General features: G+C 39.3%; 1 protein-coding gene across 1 annotated transcript in view; it reads right to left on the reverse strand.

Annotated features, from left to right (window-relative positions):
- Positions 1–233: 233 nt before the first annotated feature.
- LOC129774362 (eukaryotic peptide chain release factor GTP-binding subunit ERF3A) overlaps positions 234–24,354 on the reverse strand; it is a 30,751-nt gene continuing 6,630 nt past the window's right edge. The window contains exons 2-9 of the mRNA XM_055778091.1: positions 16,506–16,697; positions 16,292–16,438; positions 15,878–16,226; positions 15,543–15,816; positions 15,391–15,477; positions 15,142–15,318; positions 1,299–1,467; positions 234–1,224 (exon numbers count right to left, since the gene is read on the reverse strand). Of these exons, the coding sequence (XP_055634066.1) occupies positions 1,181–1,224; positions 1,299–1,467; positions 15,142–15,318; positions 15,391–15,477; positions 15,543–15,816; positions 15,878–16,226; positions 16,292–16,438; positions 16,506–16,697 (1,439 nt within the window). The 3' untranslated portion in view covers positions 234–1,180. The remainder of the gene's footprint in view (positions 1,225–1,298; positions 1,468–15,141; positions 15,319–15,390; positions 15,478–15,542; positions 15,817–15,877; positions 16,227–16,291; positions 16,439–16,505; positions 16,698–24,354) is intronic.

Here is a 24,354-nt window from a genome sequence, read left to right on the forward strand (position 1 = left end):
AAAACTGAGCCCGGCGCCCGTATGAATACGGATTACAAAGCGCTGGGCTGCATAAACTTTCCTCGCATTCTAACTTCCACTCAGCTTGCATTGTATACAATATCGCACTCAACATTCACACGGTTATCGCAAAATCAAGAAGCACTTTTTTTTATAATATTCATCCATATATCCACGGAATGCGGCTTCAAAAGCGCCCCGAAGGTAATTATCAAGTATGGAACCCCATCTAGTTCGTTCATATTCGGTATCCTTTATTGATGCAATTTGTGTTGTTGCCTATGTACTGCTTTTATACATATTTTTTTTCAAATATTTTTATTTCCGTTACAAAAAGCTAAAAACCTCGTAATAATAAGCAAGTTTTATCTTGAAACGAATTAAAGTAACAATCGGTTGATTTTCTCAGTAGACTATTTTAACCGTGCCACACACAGCGTGTGCCGTTTCACTTTCGCGTTCCCCTTATCCTGGCTGTTTTTGTTTTTTGTTTGACAATGACAACAACGGGATCGCACGCTAACAAAAAAAAATCTCCGATCAACGTTTGATCGTCCACTCGTTGCTGTTCTCGCAAATATTTCTATACAGTATTGTGTCATCGATAATCTTATTATTCCTGATGCAAAATGATGTTCAACTGTTATCAACGTATCTGTGTGTGTGTTTTTAGTTTAGGTGTATTTTCCCTTATTGTGTATAAGTTCAGTCCTCCGCTTCCGCGATTTTTTTTTAATTTCAATTAGATCCTCTCTTACAATTGATTGTTTTCATAAGCATTTTCCACCACCAAACATATGGCGGCTGGGTTTCGATTCAGTTTTCTCTTTCTTTAAATCTAAGCAAGATGCGAACAAAAAAAACCGGCAAAGTAGAAAGTGTTCACAGAGCAGCAATTTGTTAGATTTTTACTAAAACCGGTAAAGCTGCCAGTCATACTTTTCTTGGTTTCCACAGTCGATGCGATGCGCGAAGACCTTCGGTTGCACCATCGAGGAAAAATGTTTTGTTCAGAAGTGTTAGACGTTTTTTTATTGTTCCTACATGCTGTGTGCGAGTGTGGGTCTCGGTTGTTTGGTATTTGTTCATCTGAGGGGAAAAGTTTCTTACGGCAGAGGACGAGATAGCGTTGTTGTTTTTGTTTTAACTTTTTTGTTGTTGCTATGCAGTTTCGAGCTATTTACTCAATAACCTTCAGAACCTTACCGATGGCGATTGTTTTGTCTGTGAACGAAAAAAGTAACACGAATGAGAAATTCATGTTGGCGATTTTCAGGATAATTTTCCAATGAACTTACTTTCATCTCGCAACGTGAAACGACCCATCTGTGGGAACAGCTTGAACTGCTCTAGACAAATCAACCCGGAGCACTCAATTCTCATGATGGCAACCTGATCCTGTTTAACGAAACGTGGTCGTGTTTTTGATTTCTCGCCCGTCTTTTTATCCACTAAGCAAATTAGAGCCTATAAATAAAACAAGATGTTACGATAATAGATTTTTTTATTGTTAATGTAAAAATATTATTGTTTAAAATATTTACTAGTTTGTGAATAAAAATCAAATTCAACTCAAAATTTACAGACAACAAACGGATAGGGGTAGTGGGGGCAAAGTGGTCATGCGAGGCAAAGTGGTTACCTGCTTGTTTGGTAGTATAACTATTGACTATTGATGCCGTATCAATAGGCACCTTATGTTTGAAGAGTTTAATGAATTTTGAGTCACCCTGTACTTCATTAGAGCTGTCGCATGTCGAAATATAAATAAAAACAGAAATTGCTCTCTCGATAGCCATTCGGCCGTAGTTCTGCGCGCATGGTATCTAAGGAATTTCTCGTGATATTTAGTTTATTCAATCTGATATGTTGGACAAATTATCAGTTTGGACGACTGTTCACATAAAGGGTGTGTCACATCAAATTGCATCACGGAAAAAACGCTGTAGAAATTTAATTTTTAGGAATTATATCTTCAGCTTTCGCTTATAATCAGATAAGAGTGTATAGATCACGTTGGCCATGCTTCACTGTCAATTTTTCGTAAATTTGGAAAAATGTCGTCGAACGAAAAAGAGCGTCGTGAATTAATCCTGTGCACTCATTTCGAGAATCCGGAGTTGTCACATCGGGACATCGGTAAGATGCTGGGAATCGTCCAATCCACGGTCAGCAGAGTACTAAAACGATACTTCGAGAACTTAACCATCGACCGGAAGGTGAAGAACGGCAAAAATGGATGCTCCGTCAGTGAAAAAGATCACAAGCGCGTAGTTAAGCAGTTTAGACGTGATCCGAGAAGTTCGGTCCGGGATGTCACCAATAAGCTGAATTTGTCAAGTTCATTCGTCCAGCGGACCAAGCAGCAGGAGGGCCTGCGTACATACAAGGTTCAGAAGGCTAATAACCGCGACGAAAGGCAAAATATGGTGGGGAAGATGCGAGCCCGGAAGCTGTACACCGAAATGCTGACGAAGCCGCATTGCCTGGTAATGGACGAAGAAACCTACGTCAAAGCGGACTTTCGTCAGCTGCCAGGCCTGTTGTTCTTCTCCGCAGAGGACAAATTCAGCGTTCCGGAGGAGATTCGCAAGCAGAAACTATCCAAGCTTGCCAAAAAGTACACGGTGTGGCAAGCGATCTGCTCTTGCGGAAAGCGGAGCGCCCCCTTCGTGATGACCGGCACGGTAAACGGGCAGGTTAACCTTAAGGAGTGCCTATAGAAGCGCTTACTACTACTATTGAAGCAGCACGAGGGCCCGACCATCTTCTGGCCGGATCTCGCTTCGTGCCACTATTCAAAGGACGTGTTGGAGTGGTACGAAGCCAACGGGGTCACCTTCGTGCCAAAGGAAATGAACCCGCCCAACGCGCCGGAGCTTCGCCCAATAGGGAAATATTGGGCGATTATGAAGCATGCCCTCCGGAAGAACCCAAAAGTTGTCAAATCGGAGGCGGACTTCAAGAGAAAATGGATTTCTGTTCAAAAAAAACTACAACCTGACGTTGTACAGAACCTTATGGACGGGGTAAAGAGGAAGGTGCGACCATACGGGCTTGGGCTCGAAGTATGAATAAAAAGAAAATGCCAAAAGTTGTTTAATAGTTTTTATTTTACTGTCTAAAATTTTCAAAAGGATCGGTCTACTGGGCGAATTTCTACAGCGTTTTTTCCGTGATGCAATTTGATGTGACACACCCTTTATTCTAGGAGAGGTGAACATATATTTTGTTCAATCTCAGCGATTAATTAGCATAGAAATTACTTTGATGTTTGGGGGCAAAGTGGTCATAGGTGCATAAAGACTTACAATATTCTGTTTACTAAAGCCTCTGCTCTTGAAGAGGTTCCTTTTGTGGCTTTGTCCCTGGATAAATATGCCACTCCAACTAAACCAAGCCTCATTATGTGGAACGTTATGTGTTTCTTACTACGTTTTTGTATGCATGAAAAAAATTAAATTGAGACACTAGGTGAATAGGCCAAGCTTATTTCATACATGTACTTACTATATCAAACATGATTTGAACAAATTTGGACGAAAAAAACGCATAAATCTATCCCATTTTAGCTTGATATGTGCGAGTGACTACTTTGCCCCCACTAGGTGACCACTTGATGACCACTGTGAGACCGAGAAATCAAAAATTCGTTCATTTCTCAGAAAATATCAACACTACGACTTTGCGATTCTCTCTAGCTTTCGTCGTTCGTCATCGTTTAGCGTATCGCATGTGTTGATACGAAGGGGACGTGTGTCACTTTTTAACACTTTCGGTCTGAGACACCGACGCGAGTAAAGAAGTAACTTTTTTGGACATGTGACTTTTTTTCCCATTTTAGAATATTGTTGAATGAAACAAATAAATGAATGTTAGAGGTGTGGAATTTTTATTGAATACTAGTTGACCCGGCAAACTTCGTCCCGTCCAAAATTTATTTTTCGTTATCACATTCACGTTTTCTTACCAAGCGCACGTTCATGGGTCCAATCGCAGAACTGTTCATTGATTGATCTTCTAATCTAAAAAAATAATCTAAATCATTTTTCACTATAAAATTTTAGTACTTCTACCAAAACTCGATATTATAATATCAGATTATTTTCAAACACAATTCTCGTGCAAAATTTTTCATCCACTTGCATATAACATGTTTCTCCGTTACATGGACTAAATGTTTGATACAGAAAATATGATAGAATGAAGACAGCCCTAAATCGGACAATTCCTTTCTCGACTTTTGCTCTTATCAACACATTCGACGATCCATTTTTATTTATATAGATAGAAGAAGAAATTTGAATGCGTTAAAATCCATTAAAATCTATTTCTACTTTCGAACAAGATCAATTTCGTTACCGAAAACATCAAATGGACTAACAACGCTTGTCAATATGTAATTGTAGAACATATACGAACTGAATTTTCCCATTTTCCTTCAGTTTTCCGAAAATTTTCAATTGTCATGTTTGGTTGAAATATGTGTATTAGTTTTACGGGATCCCCTCCCCATTCCAGAGGAGGGAGGGGTGTACGATACACGTAAAATCCACCGAGCACACTTCTTCGTTTTATTGGTCTGATATAGCTATTCAGAAATATTATTTCAAAATGAGTAATGAAGTTCGTAATGAATGGAGTACCTGTGGCAGGATCACGTTGTCTAATGTTTGTGCAATATTCGTCTTGTCCTTTTCAGCCGGGCATTTTTTGATACTTCAGATATTTCTTCTGACTTGCATTGTGGTCACACATTCTAGAGCTTGTCACTCAGAATGCATTCAAGACGTATTGCGTGGTATATAAATCTCAACTAAGTACTACTTAAAATGATGCAAGTAATACTACGATGAGAAGGCGAACTTTCGGAACGTTAATGCTATTGAAAAAGAACATGGAGAATGTCGTTTGAACGATGTGAGTTAACGATGAATTCCAGATTGTTGTTTTTTTATTCGAATCACAATTTCTCGCGTCATTGTGCAGACACCTTCTATGATTTTAGTAACGTTTGCGCACTGAATCTAGACACGTGCAGATGTTTTATCAGAATTGATCAGAATTGAAAACGTGACTGACAAACCGACCAAGTGGGATTTGAAGTATTTCAATAATTCATTGTGCTCATTAAAAACAGCGCTTCACACGTTAATTTCCAAAATAGAGAAGTCTTTTGATGCTAAAGAAATCTCACTTACAGTTTTTCTTGATATTGAGGGAGCATTTGACAATGCATCCTACAACTCTATAAATAAAGCTATGAAAAAATGTAGTTTTGACATATGCATCTCCAACTGGATACATGCCATGCTAACCAACCGACTAATAACAGCTAAATTAGGAGGATCTACTCTAACAATGAAACCAACTAGAGGTTGCCCTCAAGGAGGAGTTCTGTCTCCTCTGTTGTGGTCCCTAGTTGTCGACGATCTTCTTAATAACCTAGCTAATTTAGGATAGAAGTTATTGGTTTTGCTGATGACATAATCATCTTAGTGAGGCATCTTAGTAAATGTGAGTATACTATTTCCAATAGAAAGCAAACAGCCCTTAACTACACACTCAAATGGTGCAACTTGGAAGGACTTAGTGTTAATCCTTCAAAAATAGTCACAATTCCATTTATCAGAAAAAGAAAGTATAAGATTCCACCTCTTAGATTGGGAGGGGTACAATTGGAGCTTTCAAAACGAACCAAATATTAAGGTGTCATGCTTGAACAAAAACTAAATTGGAACGACCAACTGGAGTATGCAATATCTAACCCAGACTGCTCTCTGGAGTTGTAGTAGTATATACGGGAAAAAGTGGGGACTAAAACCGAGAATGATTCACTGGATTTACTCGGCAATTGTGAGACCCAGACTTACATATGCTTCGCTAGTGTGGTGGCCTAAAACTACACAAATATCAGCTCAGAAAAAACTTGATAAACTACAACGTCTGGCATGCTTATCAATAAATGGAGCAATGCCTAGCGCACCTTCCAAAGCCCTAGATGCTCTTTTATACCTTCTACCCTTGCACCAATATGTGCAACTTGAAGCGGAAAAAGGTGCTCTTAGGCTGAAACGTATATAAAATTTTCTAGAAGGGCATTTACAAATCCTGAAAGATTTTCAACATAACACTATAGTAAGCATGAATGAAGACTTGATGGAAACAAGGACTAACTTCAGTGTTCCCTTCAAAGTGATTGAATTCAATCGCAACGAATGGGAAGAAGGTGGTCCCAAAACTCGTCCAGGATCACTCGTGTTTTATACCGATGGATCTAAAATCGGTAAATCTACGGGAGCTGGTATTACTGGACCAGGAATCGACATGTCAATTCCAATGGGACAGTGGCCTACAGTTTTTCAGGCAGAAATACAAGCTATTCTAACATGTACAAATATTTGTTTGATTAGAAAATACAGGTATGCCAATATCTGTATCTTCTCAGATAGCCAAGCAGCTCTTAATTCAGTAAAAGCATACACATGCCAGCTAAGCTAGTTTGGGAATGTATTTTATCCTTAAAACAACTAGCTGCTACTAACGAAGTTAACCTATACTGGGTGCCTGGTCACTGCGGTATAGAAGGTAATGAAAAAGACCATCTCTTAGCAAGATTAGGATCTTCAACTAAATTCATCGGGCCTGAGCCATTTTGTGGATTATCTACATCATGCATGAAATCGGAGCTCAAAACCTGGGAAATATCAATGATTGCCAACTAAAGGGCTCTATCAACACCAAGACAATCCAAATTATTCATTACACCTTGTAACAGAATAACACGCAACCTACTCAGCTTGAATAAGGCAGATTTGAGTACATTAACCGGTCTATTGACCGGACATTGTCCGAGCAGGTATCACCTTAAAAATATCGGAAAACTGGCAGATGATAACTGTCGTTTCTGCAATTTCGAAGCTGAAACTTCGGAACATTTACTGTGTCAATGCAGTACACTAATTCAGCGAAGACTGCGAATTCTTGGAAAGGACATTCTTATGCCTAACGAGATTTGGTCTGCTGAACCAAAACAGGTAAGGAACTTCATAAAGGAAGTCATACCTTCGTGGGGGGATATGCAAAGTCCTGGTGCGACTATCACTCATTCCCTGAGAGATGGAACGAACTGACACTGCATACATAGCAAACTGGAGTGCACTACAATAGATCAAACTAATGGTCGCAGTGGTACAATGCTCCTACAGAAGAAAAAGAAAAAATACTTCCAGCTCGCCGGCGATACGTCTGGCTTTAGACGAAGTGAGGTTACTTGCAAATGTGTGGATGAAGGCTCGATCTAGCGACATCTTGAGCTTGAGCTTAAGCTTGGGTGAACTGTACAATTCGTAGTTGCTCTCCGTGATTGACCTGAACCAACCAAATTGCACAAAGAACACACAGAATGACGCTTGGGACTAGCAAATCATTCTCGTTGTGCAATTTTCGGCGATTCCAGCTTTAAATGGTCAATAACAACGCCGGCCACATCCTTACAGTCACCAGAGGAAGGGAAGGAATTTTAGTATGATATCCGCCGCCCGAAGGCCAGAAGGGTCACCTCTATAGCGTGGTTCAATAGGGAGAGTTGTTAGTTGGAGAGGTAAGAATCAGGATTCACTGCGGTAAGTGATATGATTATGTAAACGTGAACTGACGACCACTTGACGAAACTGAATTCCAAAGATCTTATGAGTCATAACACACAGTATATTACCTTTAGGTATCCTGTATAACTAATTGGATCGGCTATATATTCTGTTATTTATCACGCGTACTTTCATTGAGCTCCAATCACAACGGCCTAGAGTTACCTTTGGGAAACCTGAGAAGATAGCCGAGATAACTCGACTTAAATCAATAAGACCAGCGATATATTCCCTTAATTATCGCGAATACTCTTTTTTGAATTCCAATCACAACTACGGAAATTTATCTTTGGTAAACCTGAGAAGGTAACCGATAGAATTTCTTCGAACGTGTACTGTTTATCGAACACTAATCAAGACGGCGAAGAGTTTTTGAAACCTGAAAAGGTAACTGAAAGAACTCCTCTAAAATCAGTTGGAAACCGGCAATATATTATAATCAACGAGTGCACTCTTGATCGAACTCTAATCGCGACGGAGAAATGTTATCCTTGTGAAACCTGAGGAAAATAAAAATTCTAGAATGAAAAATCCAAAACCTAAAGCTCTAAGCGTAAATCTCGCAAACAAAATCTAACCCAATATTTGAAATGAAAAACAAAATTATTATTCTCAATACCAAATATACGATAGAATTTTTTCATTCCTTCATCTAAATGCTACAGGTTTCTAAAACCTACTAACTAACATTAACTATAAATAACTAACTTCATTAACTATAAATCTAGAATACAGCAATCGCAAATTCGAGCCTGACACGTGCCGCCGTTATACTATTCTTGCACTTGTAGCTATCACCTACTGTTTAAAAATCATCTCTGATGTTGGGCAAAATTATTGAAATCTATCACTGAAAATATATAATACGATGTATTACGCAATCATTGGAAGATGACTGAAAGGAACGAATTTTCTTATATGTAGCATACATCATTACCCCGGAATCCGCTAGAAATTAAATAACGAATTGACGATGAATAATATATAATAAATTATATTAGTGAATAATAATAAAAACGTAATTGGTATTATTGAGGAAAAACGAAATAACAACCACCATTCTCGTAAAGGCTTTCCCGGGGGATAGAACGAATTTTAGAGGCGAATGAACTTTTAAGTCCGTAGCCTACACAATACGAACAAGATAATAGCAGGGATAGTGGAAGCAACGTTCGAAGAGGTTAAACTATTTGAATATTGTTTATACAAAACTACTAAAGTCGCGATTGAAAATAGGGTATGCGGGTTTAAATTTGAGGTTATATGTTTGTTTGAAGCAAAACTTAAGAAAAAAAATATTCGGTATTAATTGTAGAGTAATCAGTATCCTAGCGGTATCGTATAAAGTTTACAATCTATTCTCATGCTTACCAAAATTTTTGTGCATAATTTCATCAAAATCGGTCGAGCCGTTTCGGAGGAGTTCGGTAAAAAACACCGTGACACGAGATTTTTATATATAAAAGATAATTTTTTCATTTACCGCACATAAGCCGCACAAAAAAAATCGCAAAAGGTTTTCCGTATTGTTAAAAGATAAACAAACAAACAATGAAACAATGGATGGTCAGAATAAGTTTTGTGATTCTACACTAGAATACCACCTTAAATGACAATCGAACTTTGTTTGTAGACAACTTTTACATGATTCAAATATTTTTTTTAGTTTGAAGACAAATTGTTAACAAAAATGCATGCCAGTGTCATATAATATGAATTTTGTAACGAACTGCGATACAAACCATGCTCTTTGCGCCTTTTCCTGGTATCTTGTCATATACGACTTGAGAACCCTTTCGCCTCCAACATTAACAGCCTTCACTCCATCAGAGATGAAATCTAAATAATTCATCGCTAACAGAGACAGAGTGACCAATAGAATGGAACCATGGTGAACTTCACTCTCTCTAACATTATCGCTAAAAAGGCAAAGCAACACTGCAGTTTGAAGGTTCCTTCGGTCAGAAAGCTAACAAGATATGCCATCATTCTTCCCGTGAAACCCCCATTCACTAACATTGTCAGAATATAACTCCGCCATAGGCTTTACTACGCTTTACTGCTCCCGTGGCCGAGTGGCTAGCGTCACACCTAACATGCCGGGAGTTCGGGTTCGATTCCCGTTCTGGTCGGGCGAATTTTTCGTCAGGAAAATTTCCTCCGACTTGCACTGTGGTATCGCGTTTTCCAGAGCTTGCCACTCAGAATGCATTCAAGGCGTGGTATTTGGCATAGAAAGCTCAACTAAGTAGTAATAAAAAAATGACGCAGGTACTACGTAGAGACGGCGAGTTCCTCTAGGAACGTTAGTGACATTTAAGAAGGACAGTGACTTAGGTGTCATGCACAAATTACGTAAAACGGAAGGGAGGGGAGGAATTCGAGGTTACGTTACAGGGGGTCTAAAATCCGGATTTTTAGTGTGACGTAATTTGTAAAACACGCCTAACATAATTATGAAGGCATGCTTCAAGATTTACTAGGTAGGTATTGAATCACATCTAGAGGGGCGGATTTGATAACCAAAATTTGATGGAAGATTTACCTCGCACCTTGGTCGATCATCATCGTCTCAACTGAAGTGAAAAATTTGATAGCATGAAGAAATGTTGACCGAAGGCCTAATTCAAATTCAAATGAGGTATCCGCTCAACTTACTGGTTAATATGAATTAATCAGTATCATTTTAACATTGTATCGAGCCGTTGCTTGGGCATTAAACACATTGTCACTAGATTAAAATGATTCAATTCGCACCTCATAAAAAAGCATTCAACACTTCTTGCTCTATAGGACGGAACCTATTCCAGGCAGTGTTTGGCGATTGAACGTTTTTTTTTCTGAATAATTCACTTTCGTTTGTACAAATATGATCTTGCAAAAGGCATTTTCCCTAGTGGCATTCGTTGAATTATCAAATGTGTCCAGCAAATCGAGGCAGTTCATCGTAAATTGACTTGAAACAGCTTGAGCTTGGGTAGACTGGACTGTACACTTCGTAGTTGCTCTCCGTGATTGACCTGAACCAGCGAAATCACACCAAAAATACACTGAATGACGCTTCCGAGTAACAAATCATTCACATTGTGTTTCGGTAAAACGAACTTTAAATAGTCAATAACGACACCAGCCACGTCCTTACATCATCAGGGGAAGGGAAGGAATGTTAGTATGATATTCGCCGCTCGAAAGCCAGAAGGGTCTCCTCTATAGCGTGGTTCCCTAGCGATTAGCATGGGAGCGATTATTGGGAAAAGGTAAGAATCAGAATTCACTGAGGCAAGTGATGTGATTTTGGGGCTGATCACAAACGTCACTTCACGGTGAAAAAGAAATGAATTGTATACAACCTTATTACGGCTGTCACGGTGTGTGTAGAATCCAGAAGAGATCATCCGTCGTGACAACTTTGATGAACTCGGTGTTATTATGAATACCACGATACTGTCATGTCACGGAGAACAACAGGTATATTTGTCACTTGTGTTTTAGATGGTGAAAGCTAGTCACGCGAAATGGAGTAAGTTTAATTTCGGATTTATTTAGCTTTTTTGCTATCATTTTGAGTCGTGTCTTGCTTTTTAAGAAAGAAAAGATAAACAAACAACAATTTACCCGCAGAACGAAATCCTGACGTATCCAGAGGACGTAAATTTGTTTATTTGGATTCGATAAATGCGCTATGGGATGTAATTGAGGACTGAAAATATAGCTCCCGCAGACCGATTGAAACATGGCGAAAGGTCTAATTTCGATTGTCCTAAATGAATAGAAATTTTCTATTTTAAGGATTAGACTAACAGAGAGTTGCAACCCCATAAAATGGCAATGGAGGACACTGGCCACTGACGATCATTATGATTGATTATGCATAATATTGATTTGCAGATATTTTGAATATAAAATAATAACTGTAATGTTTTCCAACATTGCAGAGCTGGTTTTTGTAATTCAAACATTCGCAATTGGTGGACAAAACCCGAATCTGGACGATCGTTACATCGAATAAGGCCATTGATATTTTGTTTTTACTTAATAGATATTTTCAACGATATTGTTTTGAAGACATACTTTAAATGAAAGAATATTTGAGTTTCAAATAAGGAAAAAATGAATCTATCATTGCATAGCTTTAAAATTAATAATTTTTAAATTAGTCCCTAGTTCTTTTTCAATAATTTTGATATCCGTCTGAAGAAAATCTGAATCATTTTCTGCGTTTGGCAGAAAAACTCATCAGATGTTTCATATGAAAATTATGCTTCTGACCGACGGTACTGACCAGTTTCTGTTTAAATAATTATATCAAACCTCATGTCCCGTATATCAAATTACACGAGAATGGAAAAGATAAGAGGATTAAACTTAAGAATCCTATATGGGAGTAGCTCAGATTATACTGATCATGAGATGTCAACCAAGTATTCCTCCTCATCTTTGAACCAGCGTTTGATTCAGCAAACTAACGCACCAAGCAAATGATTCATGGAATGATTCCGAATAGTTGGCATTGAAATACCGAATCATCGAGGTATAATCGCAAACTTGTCATTCTAAAACATACGTTCAATTAAATGGAATATTATCTCATACACTTATTAATTTTACCTACATAACGTTCAAACATCCGAAATTATGCAACCAACATAACGTTCAAACGCCCGAAATTATGCAACTGACATGTCTCTTATAAACGAGAACTTTTAAGCGTGATCAGGCCCTATATTCCTATATGTTCAACAACTACATTATTCCCGAGCAACCAAATATTCCACCTCATCTTTGAACCAGCATTTGATTCAGCAAACTAATCATCGATGTATAATCGCAAACTTGTCATTCCAAAATATACGATTAATTAAATGGAATATTATCTCATACGCTGTATTAATTTTACCTACATAACGTTCAAACGTCCGAAATTATGCAACCGACACAACGTTCAAACACCCGACATTATGGAACCAACATGTCTCTTATGAACGGGAATGAACACTTTCACTTCACGGAGTTCATTTTTACACGCAACTGTGCGTGACAATGATGATAGACACAAAAAGATTAAGTGAAGTGTAAGTGACGTGAAAGCGTACGTGGCAGTGATGTTCGTGATCAGGCCCTATGTAAACGCGAACTATAGACCACTCGAAGAAAAAATTCGAAAATCGTAGATGTCACAACACGCGGCAGAGAAAAAATTATTGCACCGGCTAAAATTGTATTATTCATCACGCGCACTGAGAGTTATTTTAGAGAAACCTGAGAAGATAACCGATAGAACTCCTCTAAACCAGTCGGGCCGTCGATTAATTCCGTTAATTGCGGGCGTATTATTTATCGAACTTCAATCGTGGCGACTGAGAAAATAACTCTGAGAAAGAGAAACTTGTGAAGGTATTCACCGTAAATTGCCTTGAAACAATCCATCGCTGTCCATTCGGCTTAATCCTCTCTGAAATCGAGGTTTTAGATCTCCTCGAATCAATCAATTTGAATATTAGATTACGAAACTTTCACACTAGCATATTCGTTGGTATCCCCTCTTGACGAACTGATAATAGCAAATACGCAAACGTTACATGGAAGACGAAAGCAGACAATTAGTTTTGCAAACCAGCGCAGAGAATCTGACTTGGTCTTTTCACGAAAAGAATTTGCTAAATTTGCTGTGTACGCCATTTCTGTGAACGGGAAATTGTACGCCTGCAGAACTCGAGAGTCAATGAATATTAATAATATTAGGGGCAATAAATGTTTCTATAGTGGTTTGACATTGGCATAACTCAAGAATCAATCAAGCAAACGGAACCAAAGTTGGCATGTGGACGTTTTAGAGGGCACGAAATGTTTCTATGGTGGTTCGACACTCCTCTCCCCTCTCTAAGGGGAAGGGGGCTGCCATACAAATGAAACACAAACTTCTGCATAACTCTAGAACTAATCAAGCGAATGGAACTAAATTTGGGATGTGAGGGTTTTTGGGTACGAGAAATGTTTCTATGATGGTATGACACCTCTTCCTCCTATAGAATGGAGAGGGGGTCCTATAAAAAAATTACACATATTTCAACCAAACATGACAATTGAAAATGTTCGGAAAATTCTGAAGGTAAAGGGGAAAATTCGGGAAATTCAATTCGAATATGTTCTACAATTACATAGTGACAAGCGTTGTTAGTCCATTTGATGGTTGCGCCAACGAAATTGGTTTTGGAACGCTTGAAGGTATTGATAAGAAAAAAAAATTGGGCGGGACGAAGTTATCCGGGTCAGCTAGTTTTTTATAAAAATACGTTAAGCCTCTGTTAGATGGTTGAAAATGCATATCAATGCTGCCTATTATTTACAAATTTTGCATCACAGGTGATCTCTTATATACTATTGGGTGTGCAACTTAATTCGTCCCGATTCCATAAGATAGCTCAATGTGTTATAAATAGTCGACGGCGACAGCTGACGTTTACTGACTCACGAAGTGTCGACATCTAGTTACCAAAAATTACAAGTACAAAAATCAAGTTCAATTACTGCGTTGAATATGTCGAGTCTCGTTGCAAATAGGCACCATTTGCGGGAAGTTTTGATTTTTTGTTTCCATTGAAAAAAAAAGTGCAACTGAAACACATCGAATGGAAATGGGAATGGTGTGGAATATTTAAAAACAAAGAATTAATGTTCCATACAAATTGAATGCGATATATGTTGAATTTTTCTTGAACGGCACAAAAGGGAGTATTTTTTGCATCAAATCTTACCGAAGACGAAGTAAAGACCACCACAACTCAAAACGCAAAGGATCATATGCGAAAAGCGCGGCCAACCAGGAATATCAACTCCGAAGCCACGGTACTCCACTCCAATATTCCATCATGACAACGTTCGAACTCATGTTGCTGTTCGAGTTAAAAACTATTTGGAAAATAGCGGATGGGATGTTTTGGTTCACCTGTTTTATAGCCCAGACCTTGCCCCTTCCCACTGCCATTTGTTTCGATCGATGCAGAACGCTTTGAGTGGAATACGCTACACTTCAGAACAGAGTATCAAGAGTTGTTTCGCGATGGAATCCGTAAGATTCCAAGAAAATGAGAAGGAGTAATAACTAGCGATGGCCAATGCTACAAATAGTGTATCAATTCATTTTTTATTCAAATAAATATGTTTTCATGCAAAAAACGGAACAAATCAAGTTGCACACCTAATAGAAGTTCGTTCCCTATGTAAGGGCATCCAACAATTTAACCCCTTCCCGTACGATTTAATTTTCGAAAGAGCGGACCAAATGCAAACGTTTCGATGTATCACGCATCGAGTAATTTCACTTCTCTGCTGAGCGTCTCTGTGCCTCCTGCGTTGCATGCGCACCACGAGAGAGACTCGATGTTGTACGTTTTGGCACAATCATTTCAAATCGAGTGAGACTCGATGTTGTACGTGAAAGGGTTAAACGTGATTAAATAGACAAAAATTATCATTTGGTAAACCTACTCACCTTAACCGTAATTTCTTCCGCCGCACAGTGTATGTGCATCACGGCCGAGTAACCCGCACAGATAATTGATTTGTGTTCTAGGATAACTACTTGCGCATCGAAAACTTTGCCGGTTTTAATTGGGTTGGAAGCATCGCACAGCACGAAACCAGGCGAAACGTCTTCCTCTTCTATGCCCTAAAAAGAAAAATATAGAATGCAATTTATAGACCGTCATTGTTAATATCCATAAAATTATGTTTTCCTTACCTTAACTTTAATTTTCACATTTTCACCAGGCCCCACTGCGGTCACTTCTTCATCGTCTGACCACAGCTGATCAACGGATACCTGTGTCTGTGGAAGGTAAAAAAAAATTATAAACTATTTTTTTCCAGAAGGAGCTATACGGGGAAACTTACTCTATTAGGCATTACGAGTAAGTTAGCGCCCTTCTTCGCTAATCCGGATTCTACTTTGCCCATCAGCACCGTACCCATGTCCTTATACTTATCCACAATGGGCATAATGAACGGACCATCGGTCTTCCGGTTCAACGAAGGCAGCTCGTCAATGAAGGGAATGAAGGCTGGCCCTCGGTACCACGGGCAAATGGATTCGTCAATCTGTTCCCTTAGACCCTGGCCGGTAATTCCGGACACTGGCATGAACGTTAGATCCTTGGTTGGGTTGAATCTAAACGATTTCAAAAATCAGTTCAGCGTAATGTAGAAAGGAAATCCGACAACATATTTACCCAAGCTTTTTGAGGTATGGTAGAATTTTATCTTTGCATTCGTTGTACCGCTCCACATCCCAGTTCACGGTTGGATCATCCATTTTGTTCACCAGCACAACTAAATGTTTGACTCCGGCTGTTTTTGCTAACATCGCGTGCTCTCGCGTTTGCCCTCCCCTGTCGAAGCCAGTTTCGAATTCACCCTTCCGGGCGGAGATGACCAGCACCGCAAGATCTGCCTGTGCTGCGCCACCGATCATGTTCGGTACAAAACTTTTGTGCCCTGGTGCATCTAGGATGGTGAAATGTTTCTTCTCAGTCTCAAAATAGGCTCGGCCAACTTCCACCGTTTTGCCCTTGTCACGTTCTGTGGAAGATTACAAATAATCATTTATTTCGGTTCAATGATCAACCAAGCGCAAGTTGGCTAACCTTCCTGATTTGTATCGAGCGCCCACGATAAGTACCAGCTCTCGCGGGATTTTTCACGAGCTTCCCGTTCGTATTTTTCCAACGTTCGCTTATCCACCATTCCGGTGAGTGACATAATCTGACCTCCGATAGTGGATTTTCCGGCATCTGTGAATTGTATCAACACACGCGTTATTCACTTTTCGCCAGTTCGTTCCGCACATACTGAACCTACCGACGTGACCAATGAAAACTACATTTACGTGCTCTTTTTTGCTCTTGCTTTCCTCGACCTTCGGGGGCTTCTTCTTGGAAACCTTCGCTACGTTCTCGCCGTCCACCTCACCATCGTCCAATTCCATTTCCTCATCTTCGGGCGTCAGGATAGAATCGTCCTCGGCGTCCCAACTGTCCAGGGGTTCACTTTCTGCAAAAAGAGTTGTATGAATTATTGGTTGTGAATTTATCCGATTTGATATCGTGGGAACCAGTGTTGCCACAGTTTGTTTGATGATGCTTATACATCGTTTTTCTGAATCTAGATTGCATACTATCATTTATTAAAAGTTTCGAGCTGGCGCACCAAGCGATACTGCGGCGTAAAAGTAATCATGCACAGTAGAACCACGATTATCCGCGGAATAGTCGGGCAAGCTAACCGCGGATAACGAAAATCGCGGATAACACAATCAAGGATTAAAAAAGAGATGCAAACATATGTTTCAGCATGAAAACTATGTTTAATCAACACAGAAATCAATCAACTATCCATCTATAAGGTCGTGTACACCAGTGGTCAAATAATGGACATGATCACAAAGGTCACTTCACGGCGAAAACGACATGATTTGTATGCAAGGTTTTATGCACTTCATATCGTTTTCACCGTGAAGTGACGTTCGTGATCAGACCCAATGTAAAAGCCATGACCAAAAATAAAAGAGCATGAGTCTACATTCACTGATAAACTTCGGACAGGCCTATGTATTTACTATGCAACTCGCTGTCGCTCGCGGTTAATCGGGGTTTTACTGTACCTTAATGTAGCTTTGTTCAAATGTAAGAAATTTCACCCGCGAAAAAAAAATCTGTACCAGTTTGTACTTTTTGACGAAAATCCGTACTCTCTACCGTACAGAATCTGTACCAGAAATAACGAAAAAAATCTGTACGTGTGGCAACACTAATGGGAACCGTTAATTCCGAATTTAGAAGGTGTCTGAACAACAACACAACATATATAAATCGAATCCTATGCTCCAGCTACACTGAGAATACAAAGCAGTTTCGCAGTGCGGTGACCCAATTGCGCTAGTTTCAATAATAATTTCGCGAATAAAGCACAATACAATTCGGAGCCGTTTTTTTTACTAGGACACCATCCTCCGAATACCCTTGTAGAATTTCAAACACCACCCACCAACCGGCAAAAATAGGTCAGTCTGTCAGACACACGTATGCTCTTCACCCCGGACAATTCCGCGTGAGAGAGCAGAGGTTACGTAAAGCCAACACTTGGCAGCTAATCAACCCACTCTGATATGCATTAAAATTGCAGCGGAGTAGTGTATGATTTTTATGGCCACCCTTGCAAAGTTGACACGCTTTCTAGTCTAGCTAAGAACACAGAAGACATGCCTGCACAAGGAATCATCATTAATGCGTTTCTTCATATTTCTACGCCGGAACATATTGTTTGCTGTTTTGGGCTCCCGTTTCCGGTTGTTGTGTTTTCGTATCCAATTTCAGCACACGAACCATTTTCCCGTCGTGGTGACGCTTAGAAAGTAGTTACATTTTCCCCGAGGGATCCACACACCTGATGCCGAAGAATCGATTTTCCATCAATCGTCAAGGAAATTAGTCTGCAATTTGCCACACTCGTTTGTCTGGCACAAAAACCATGATGACTGTGTGCAGCGGAGAGTGAACGATTCGCACATTGTTAGTTGTGCTTCGATTTGCTGCAACAACAACTTGTGACAATGGCACGTTTCTCAAGTTTTTGCTATGGAAACGTCTACTGCACTGTTGTTATCCTGCCGGCTAACGATGCACTTTCTTGTCTAGCACCTCCAGACGCCATTACTGAAGATTCCGTGTTCTCTGATTATAACATTGTAGTTATGTTCGGGAAATTATTTGAACGACTACTTGAATTTAAACTCGTAACTACGACTAGGCAACTAACAGCATCAATGGTTGTTCATGTTCACTGGCGTTCGAAATTAGTTTCAGGAGATTGAAATCCGCTCACTTGACCTGTTTTGACACGTGTTCTGTCGCGCACATATGTAGGATGCCCCAGTGAAAATGCGAAAATATTTCCATCTTGTTTTCGAGTTATTTTGTCAATCTTTTGATATTTTGCAATGTACTTATTAGTAATTAGTATCGTTGTAAATAAGCAGCATTGGCAGTATTTCATTGTAATCTTGTGAAAATGTACAACGACGAATGGTTACCAGTTTGTTGCTTACCCACAGATATCAAGAGAGTTTGCAGAGTCCAGTGAGTCCGGATTCGCTTGGTCGGAATCAAGATTTTTTCGTGATTTGATACGAAACGGGCCAAAGAATATTTTTTGCTAAATTCATGCGAAGAATCATGAAAGATGAATTGCATGTATCTTCCAGAAACAGCGTAACGTACTACTTAATTACAGAACGCATAAGAGAGAGTCGCTAGATCGAAGCAGTTTCTATCCTTGCTGAAAAAAAGAAAACAATAATGCTTTTTTCACACGAAAAATATTTTTAGTATTGCTTCTGCGACTTTCCAGAGAAAATAAATTTCATTTCAAATGAAACATCCAGCTGAATTGATTGGCTTAGGGATGTCTGTTGATCTGAAAATGTGACAAACTGGACTCAACGTGCCGATGGAAGGCAAGGAGTTTTGATCGAAAGATTCACGACCACCAACCCAGTAGTCTGGATTTAAGCCCTTCGGTTTATTATTTCTGGGCATATGTTGAAGCAAATGTCTGTAAAACATCTCACCCCAAAGTTAACACCCTAAGGTTAGCTATGCAGACGTCGATTACGTCGATTAGCGTTCCCAGTGGAACTTTTACCTTCTCAACGTAGGTACACTTGCGTCGTTTTTATTAATAGTACCTAGTTGAGATTTCTATGCCGTATAACACGCGTTGAATGTATTCTGAAGTGACAGGCTCTAGAATACGCGTGATCACAGGGCAAGTCGGAAGAAATTTCATTGACGAAAAATCTCCCGGCCTGAACGGAAATGAAGAAGAGAGAGGAGTATCTAACCACCGTAAAAACATTGATTGCACTCTAAAACCTCCACATGCCAAATTTGGTTTCATTTACTTGATTAATTCTCGAGTAATGCAGAAATTTGTGTTTCATTTGTATGGTAGCCCCCCCTTAGAGACGGGGGTGGAGAGTCTAACCACCATAGAAACATTTATTGTACCCTAAACCTCAATATACCTAATTTGGTTTCATTTGATTGATTAATTCCCGAGTAATGTAGAAATTTGTGTTTAATTTGTATGGCAGCCCTCCCTTAGAGAGGGGGGAGGGGTCTCAAACTATCACGAAAACCTTCCCCGGCCCCAAAAACCCCTACATACCAATTTTCATGTCGATCGGTTCAGTAGTTTCCGAGTCCATAAGAATCAGACTGACAGACAGACAGAAATCCATTTTTATATGTATAGATTTTCAACGGTTATAACTATTTTCGCTACCAATGGATGTTGCTGATTTGCATACCAATCGAATTGGAAATTCTCTGAAAACTATTTGATATGTTATACATTACAATTCCCTAATCAATGATTGGTTTATAACAGCAAAGATTGGAAGCATACCCATTTTTCCGTACATTTGTTCTGTGCATTTTTGTCCTTACTTTACTGTGCTTTCTATACCGAGGAACAAGTAGTGTCGTTAGGTATAATTTTTATGTACCACTGCGAGGGAAGCGTGCGTAAATCGCTCGCTAAAAACTAGAAATGGGTTATATCCGTGATATAACCACAAGGTGAACGTAGGACTACCGTTATCTAAGCATTCAATAAGTAACAAACATATAACTCCAAGACATTTTATCTTTCAAATAAGGTGATTATTATACCACTTCATTGAGCCGTGAAAAATATATGAATAGTCACCGTTAAGCATTACACATACTTCGAAAATTTTGTTTTGAAGGTTTGTTTTGAGCGTTGCCAATGTTCCAGTTTTTTCCCCTCGATCCAGTCAAACAGTTAAACCCTAAAATCTTCCAGTTTTTTTATATGTGAAGCACACCAAGTTTTACCAATTTTATGTAAAATAATATCACAGTGCATAAATATTATCCTTCCCTCATCCTTCCTATGTCTTGACCTGAGAGTCTAGACCAATTTTGTTTTTTGACATTTTTCGTTCGATCGACCCAAGGTGTATTTACCTTGATAAACTCTACATCCGTTTACATCAATCGATCATTTGACGAAATGAAAATCCGATAATATTTCACAACATGCGGTTCTCTAGGTAACCTGAAAAGGAAAACCTGTACAATTTTTTGGACCGACTATATATTCTATTATGTATCGCATCTTTTTAAATCAAAATACAATCGCGACAGGGGAAATTAATTGTGGGAAATTTGAGAAGGTAATCGAGAGAACTCCTCTACAATCAATCGTCCCGTCGATATCTTATGTTATTCGTAGCGTATACACTTTATAGAACTCCATTCGCGACGGCGGAGAGTTATCTCTGGGAAACCTGAAAAGATAACCGCATGAACTCTAAAACCAATCGGACAGGCGATATATTCTGTTATTCATCTATATAGAACTTCAAGCTCAAAGGGGAAAGTTATCTTTTGAAAACCTGAGAAGCCGAGAGAACTCCTTTAGAAACAATCGTCCCGGAGATATGTTCCATTATGCGTATGTAGGCGCTATACACATTATAGAATTTTAATCGCGATTGTAGAGGGTTATCTTTTTGTAACCTGAGAAGGTAATCGAGAGAACTCCTATTATACCAATATTCCTGGCGACATGTTCCGTTATCAATAGATGGAATAGATATAGAATAATCATTTTTTGATAAATCTAGGCCGGACTTAAAACGATTTTACAGGATCCAGTTCTCTTTCAGTTTTTTAAGAGCAATCTTCCAGTTTTTTGAATAATATTATTGGCAACCCTGATAGGAACTGATGCTCTTGGTCTCGATTGCATCACGAGATCGATTTTTTAAATGTATGCGAAAACGAATCCATTCGCTCCGACGGATTTCCATGGCCTCTGTGGCAAAATAGAATCTGATGCTCTTGGTCTCAATTGCATCACGGAAACCTAATGCGCAGATCTTCCTTTACTCGAGCGCATTTGGCGAGCGAGTAACAGAAGTCACAGCCTGCATGTATTTGCGATGACGGTTTCTCCAGTTGCTTCGATTTTGCGTCCGTGTTCGAGAACACATTCCGATCACCACAAAAGCAATCGTCATCAATGAGCTAGATTGTTATGATTTCAATAGCCTGTTTTAAAGCAATTTTGAAGCTATTGAAACAAGTTATGGAATCAATAATTAACAATCATATAACTCGTAGACATTTTGTCTACGGAGGTATTAACGTTCAAAACCTTGCAGTTCGGTGTCACTCTCTCGTTTCCGAAACTTTGAACTTACACCCCGATACAGAAATAAAAGACGTAGTCCTACGTCAAAATGCAAATACAGCGTTCGTTCATACGGACACTGAGGAAAGAGGAGATATTGCAATCAAACCTCATCCATTCATTTTTTTTTGTATAAATAAGACATTTGCGAACTCTAATAATTAATTTCGTTCCAACTAGCAGTAAGCAGTCGGCAGTCTCACCTAATGCTGATATCACACACAACGGGTTTGCTCGTTACAAAGTTCAAGAGCAAAATCACTTCGGAAGATCGAAAAAAATATTTTTTGTAAACAATCGGTCAGTAGTTGCGACTAAAAACACTTTTGTCATCTTTTGAACATTCCACGCTCTGAATCGGAATTAGATGCTGGAATCTGTAAGTTTCGGAGAGTGTAGATATTGTACAATGGGCTTCCTTGGATTGGCAGCCACTAAATTTTCGGTATTCTGTTTGATTGCAACCCTGCTCATATTCATATGAAAAAAAATCCTCATCTCGTGTAGTGGGATTAGCTGAAGAATTTCTTTACAAATCCTTTTACGACTAACAAGATCACGTCCATTTGATTATTTAATACCTAAGTTTGATATGATTTTGCATATGTTCTTGTAGATATGGAACTTTAAATCAATCATAGTGAAACAATAATATATTTGGTTGGGGAAAAAGTGATCCATTATTTTCTCGGTAGCTGGTTTTAGTGATCAATATCTCGCACGATATCGATCATACAATTTCAAGTTTAGACTCGTTGTAAAGGTGAGATTTCACACAAAAATAATGCTTTTTTTTGTTTATACCATTTAGTTGTGATTTACCGGGTGTTAACAATGGAAGTCAACAAAGAGAAAACTCGGTACATTTTAAACTTTTTTCTTAGAAAAATGCGAAAATGCAAGCCAGGATGCTGAAATTGTGAATGGTGTTAATGGTGCCGATACTGTAACAGTAAAATACGTGCAATTATTTTTTTAAAACTTTTTTATTGTAGTGCAATACACTAAATTAAGATCTCTACTGTCAACAAATGAACCATTTGAAGCTAGTGATTAACCAGAATTGACCAACGGAAGATGTGTTGTGCTCCATCAGGATACGGAAAGGCCACACAACTCCGGAAGTCTGATTGGGTTGTTTTAATGCATCCACCATATAGTCCGAACCTGGCATCAAGCGATTACCACCTTTTTCTCGCATTGCAAAACTTCCTTGAAATTGGGATGAAGAAAAGAATAATCTATTGTTTGAGTTTTTCGCCAATAACGACCAAGACTTCTATGAGTTCTACCGTTCTATGAACGCGCACACTTCTAAACAGAGTGGCTTCACTGTTTTCGCCATCACTGTTAGAGTTCAACTGATAAAGCTGGTCAATTTCATGGGTTACTATGATTGATACTGCATGGGTAGTTTCATCAGTGCGAAATGAAAATGAAATGAAAAATCGGCAATTTTTGTTCATTTTTTCAAACGCAAACGATTTAGGCTCTTTGTTGGAGTAGTAACCTGCGATCTAAATAGTTGATAGGTAGTATCCTGGAGCAACCTTAGTAACCGTTGTTTGTTTACCAGGATAAATAGATGTAATAAAATTTTCACTACTTGTTCAGACTTTGACCAACTCACACGTTGTTTTATTTCCACTCACAAGTGGTTATGGACCCAGTTCTGGCCATAGCCTGAATATTAAGAGAAGCTTATTTTCGATTCCGAAACCATGATCCCGAGAGACACGCCCCAGAGCAGTGGTGTTGGAAGTAACACGAGCGGATGTATGAGGACGGCAAACAGTGGCGCAGGATTACCGGCTGGTGGTGATGGCGTGCGGCCCGCAGGTGTTGTTCGTGCCTTTGGAAACCCTGTAAATCTTTCGAACATGGAGAAGCTGCGTGGACGTGAAAACTATGCTTCATGGGCTTTCGCAATGAAGATGACCCTAATAAGAGAAGGTTCCTGGCGAACAGTGAAGCCAACTCAAGGTCAAGAGGTCGATCCCGAGATGAGCGAACGAGCGTTAGCTGCGATTTGCCTAAGCTTGGAGAAGAATAATTATAGTTTGGTGAAGAACGTTGAAACGGCAAAAGAAGCGTGGGAAAAGCTTCAGAAATCGTTTCAGGACAATGGACTAATTCGTCGTTTCGGATTGTTGGATAAGTTGACGTCGGTGAAGTTGGAGGAAATTGGTTCCGTTGAAGACTACGTCGACGAACTGGTAACAACTGCTCAAAACCTGAGTGAAATCGGATTCGAGGTAAATGATCAGTGGCTGACATCGCTATTATTGAAAGGATTGCCAGAATACTATAACCCCATGATCATGGGACTGCAAGCCTCAGGGATTGAGCTGACGGCCGACACCGTGAAAGCGAAAATACTTCAAGACGTGAAGTGGCCGTTGAAAAGCTCCGGAACAGAGGGCGCGTT

This window comes from Toxorhynchites rutilus, chromosome 3, assembly GCF_029784135.1.
Source record: "Toxorhynchites rutilus septentrionalis strain SRP chromosome 3, ASM2978413v1, whole genome shotgun sequence".
Classification (NCBI taxonomy): Eukaryota; Metazoa; Arthropoda; class Insecta; order Diptera; family Culicidae; genus Toxorhynchites; species Toxorhynchites rutilus.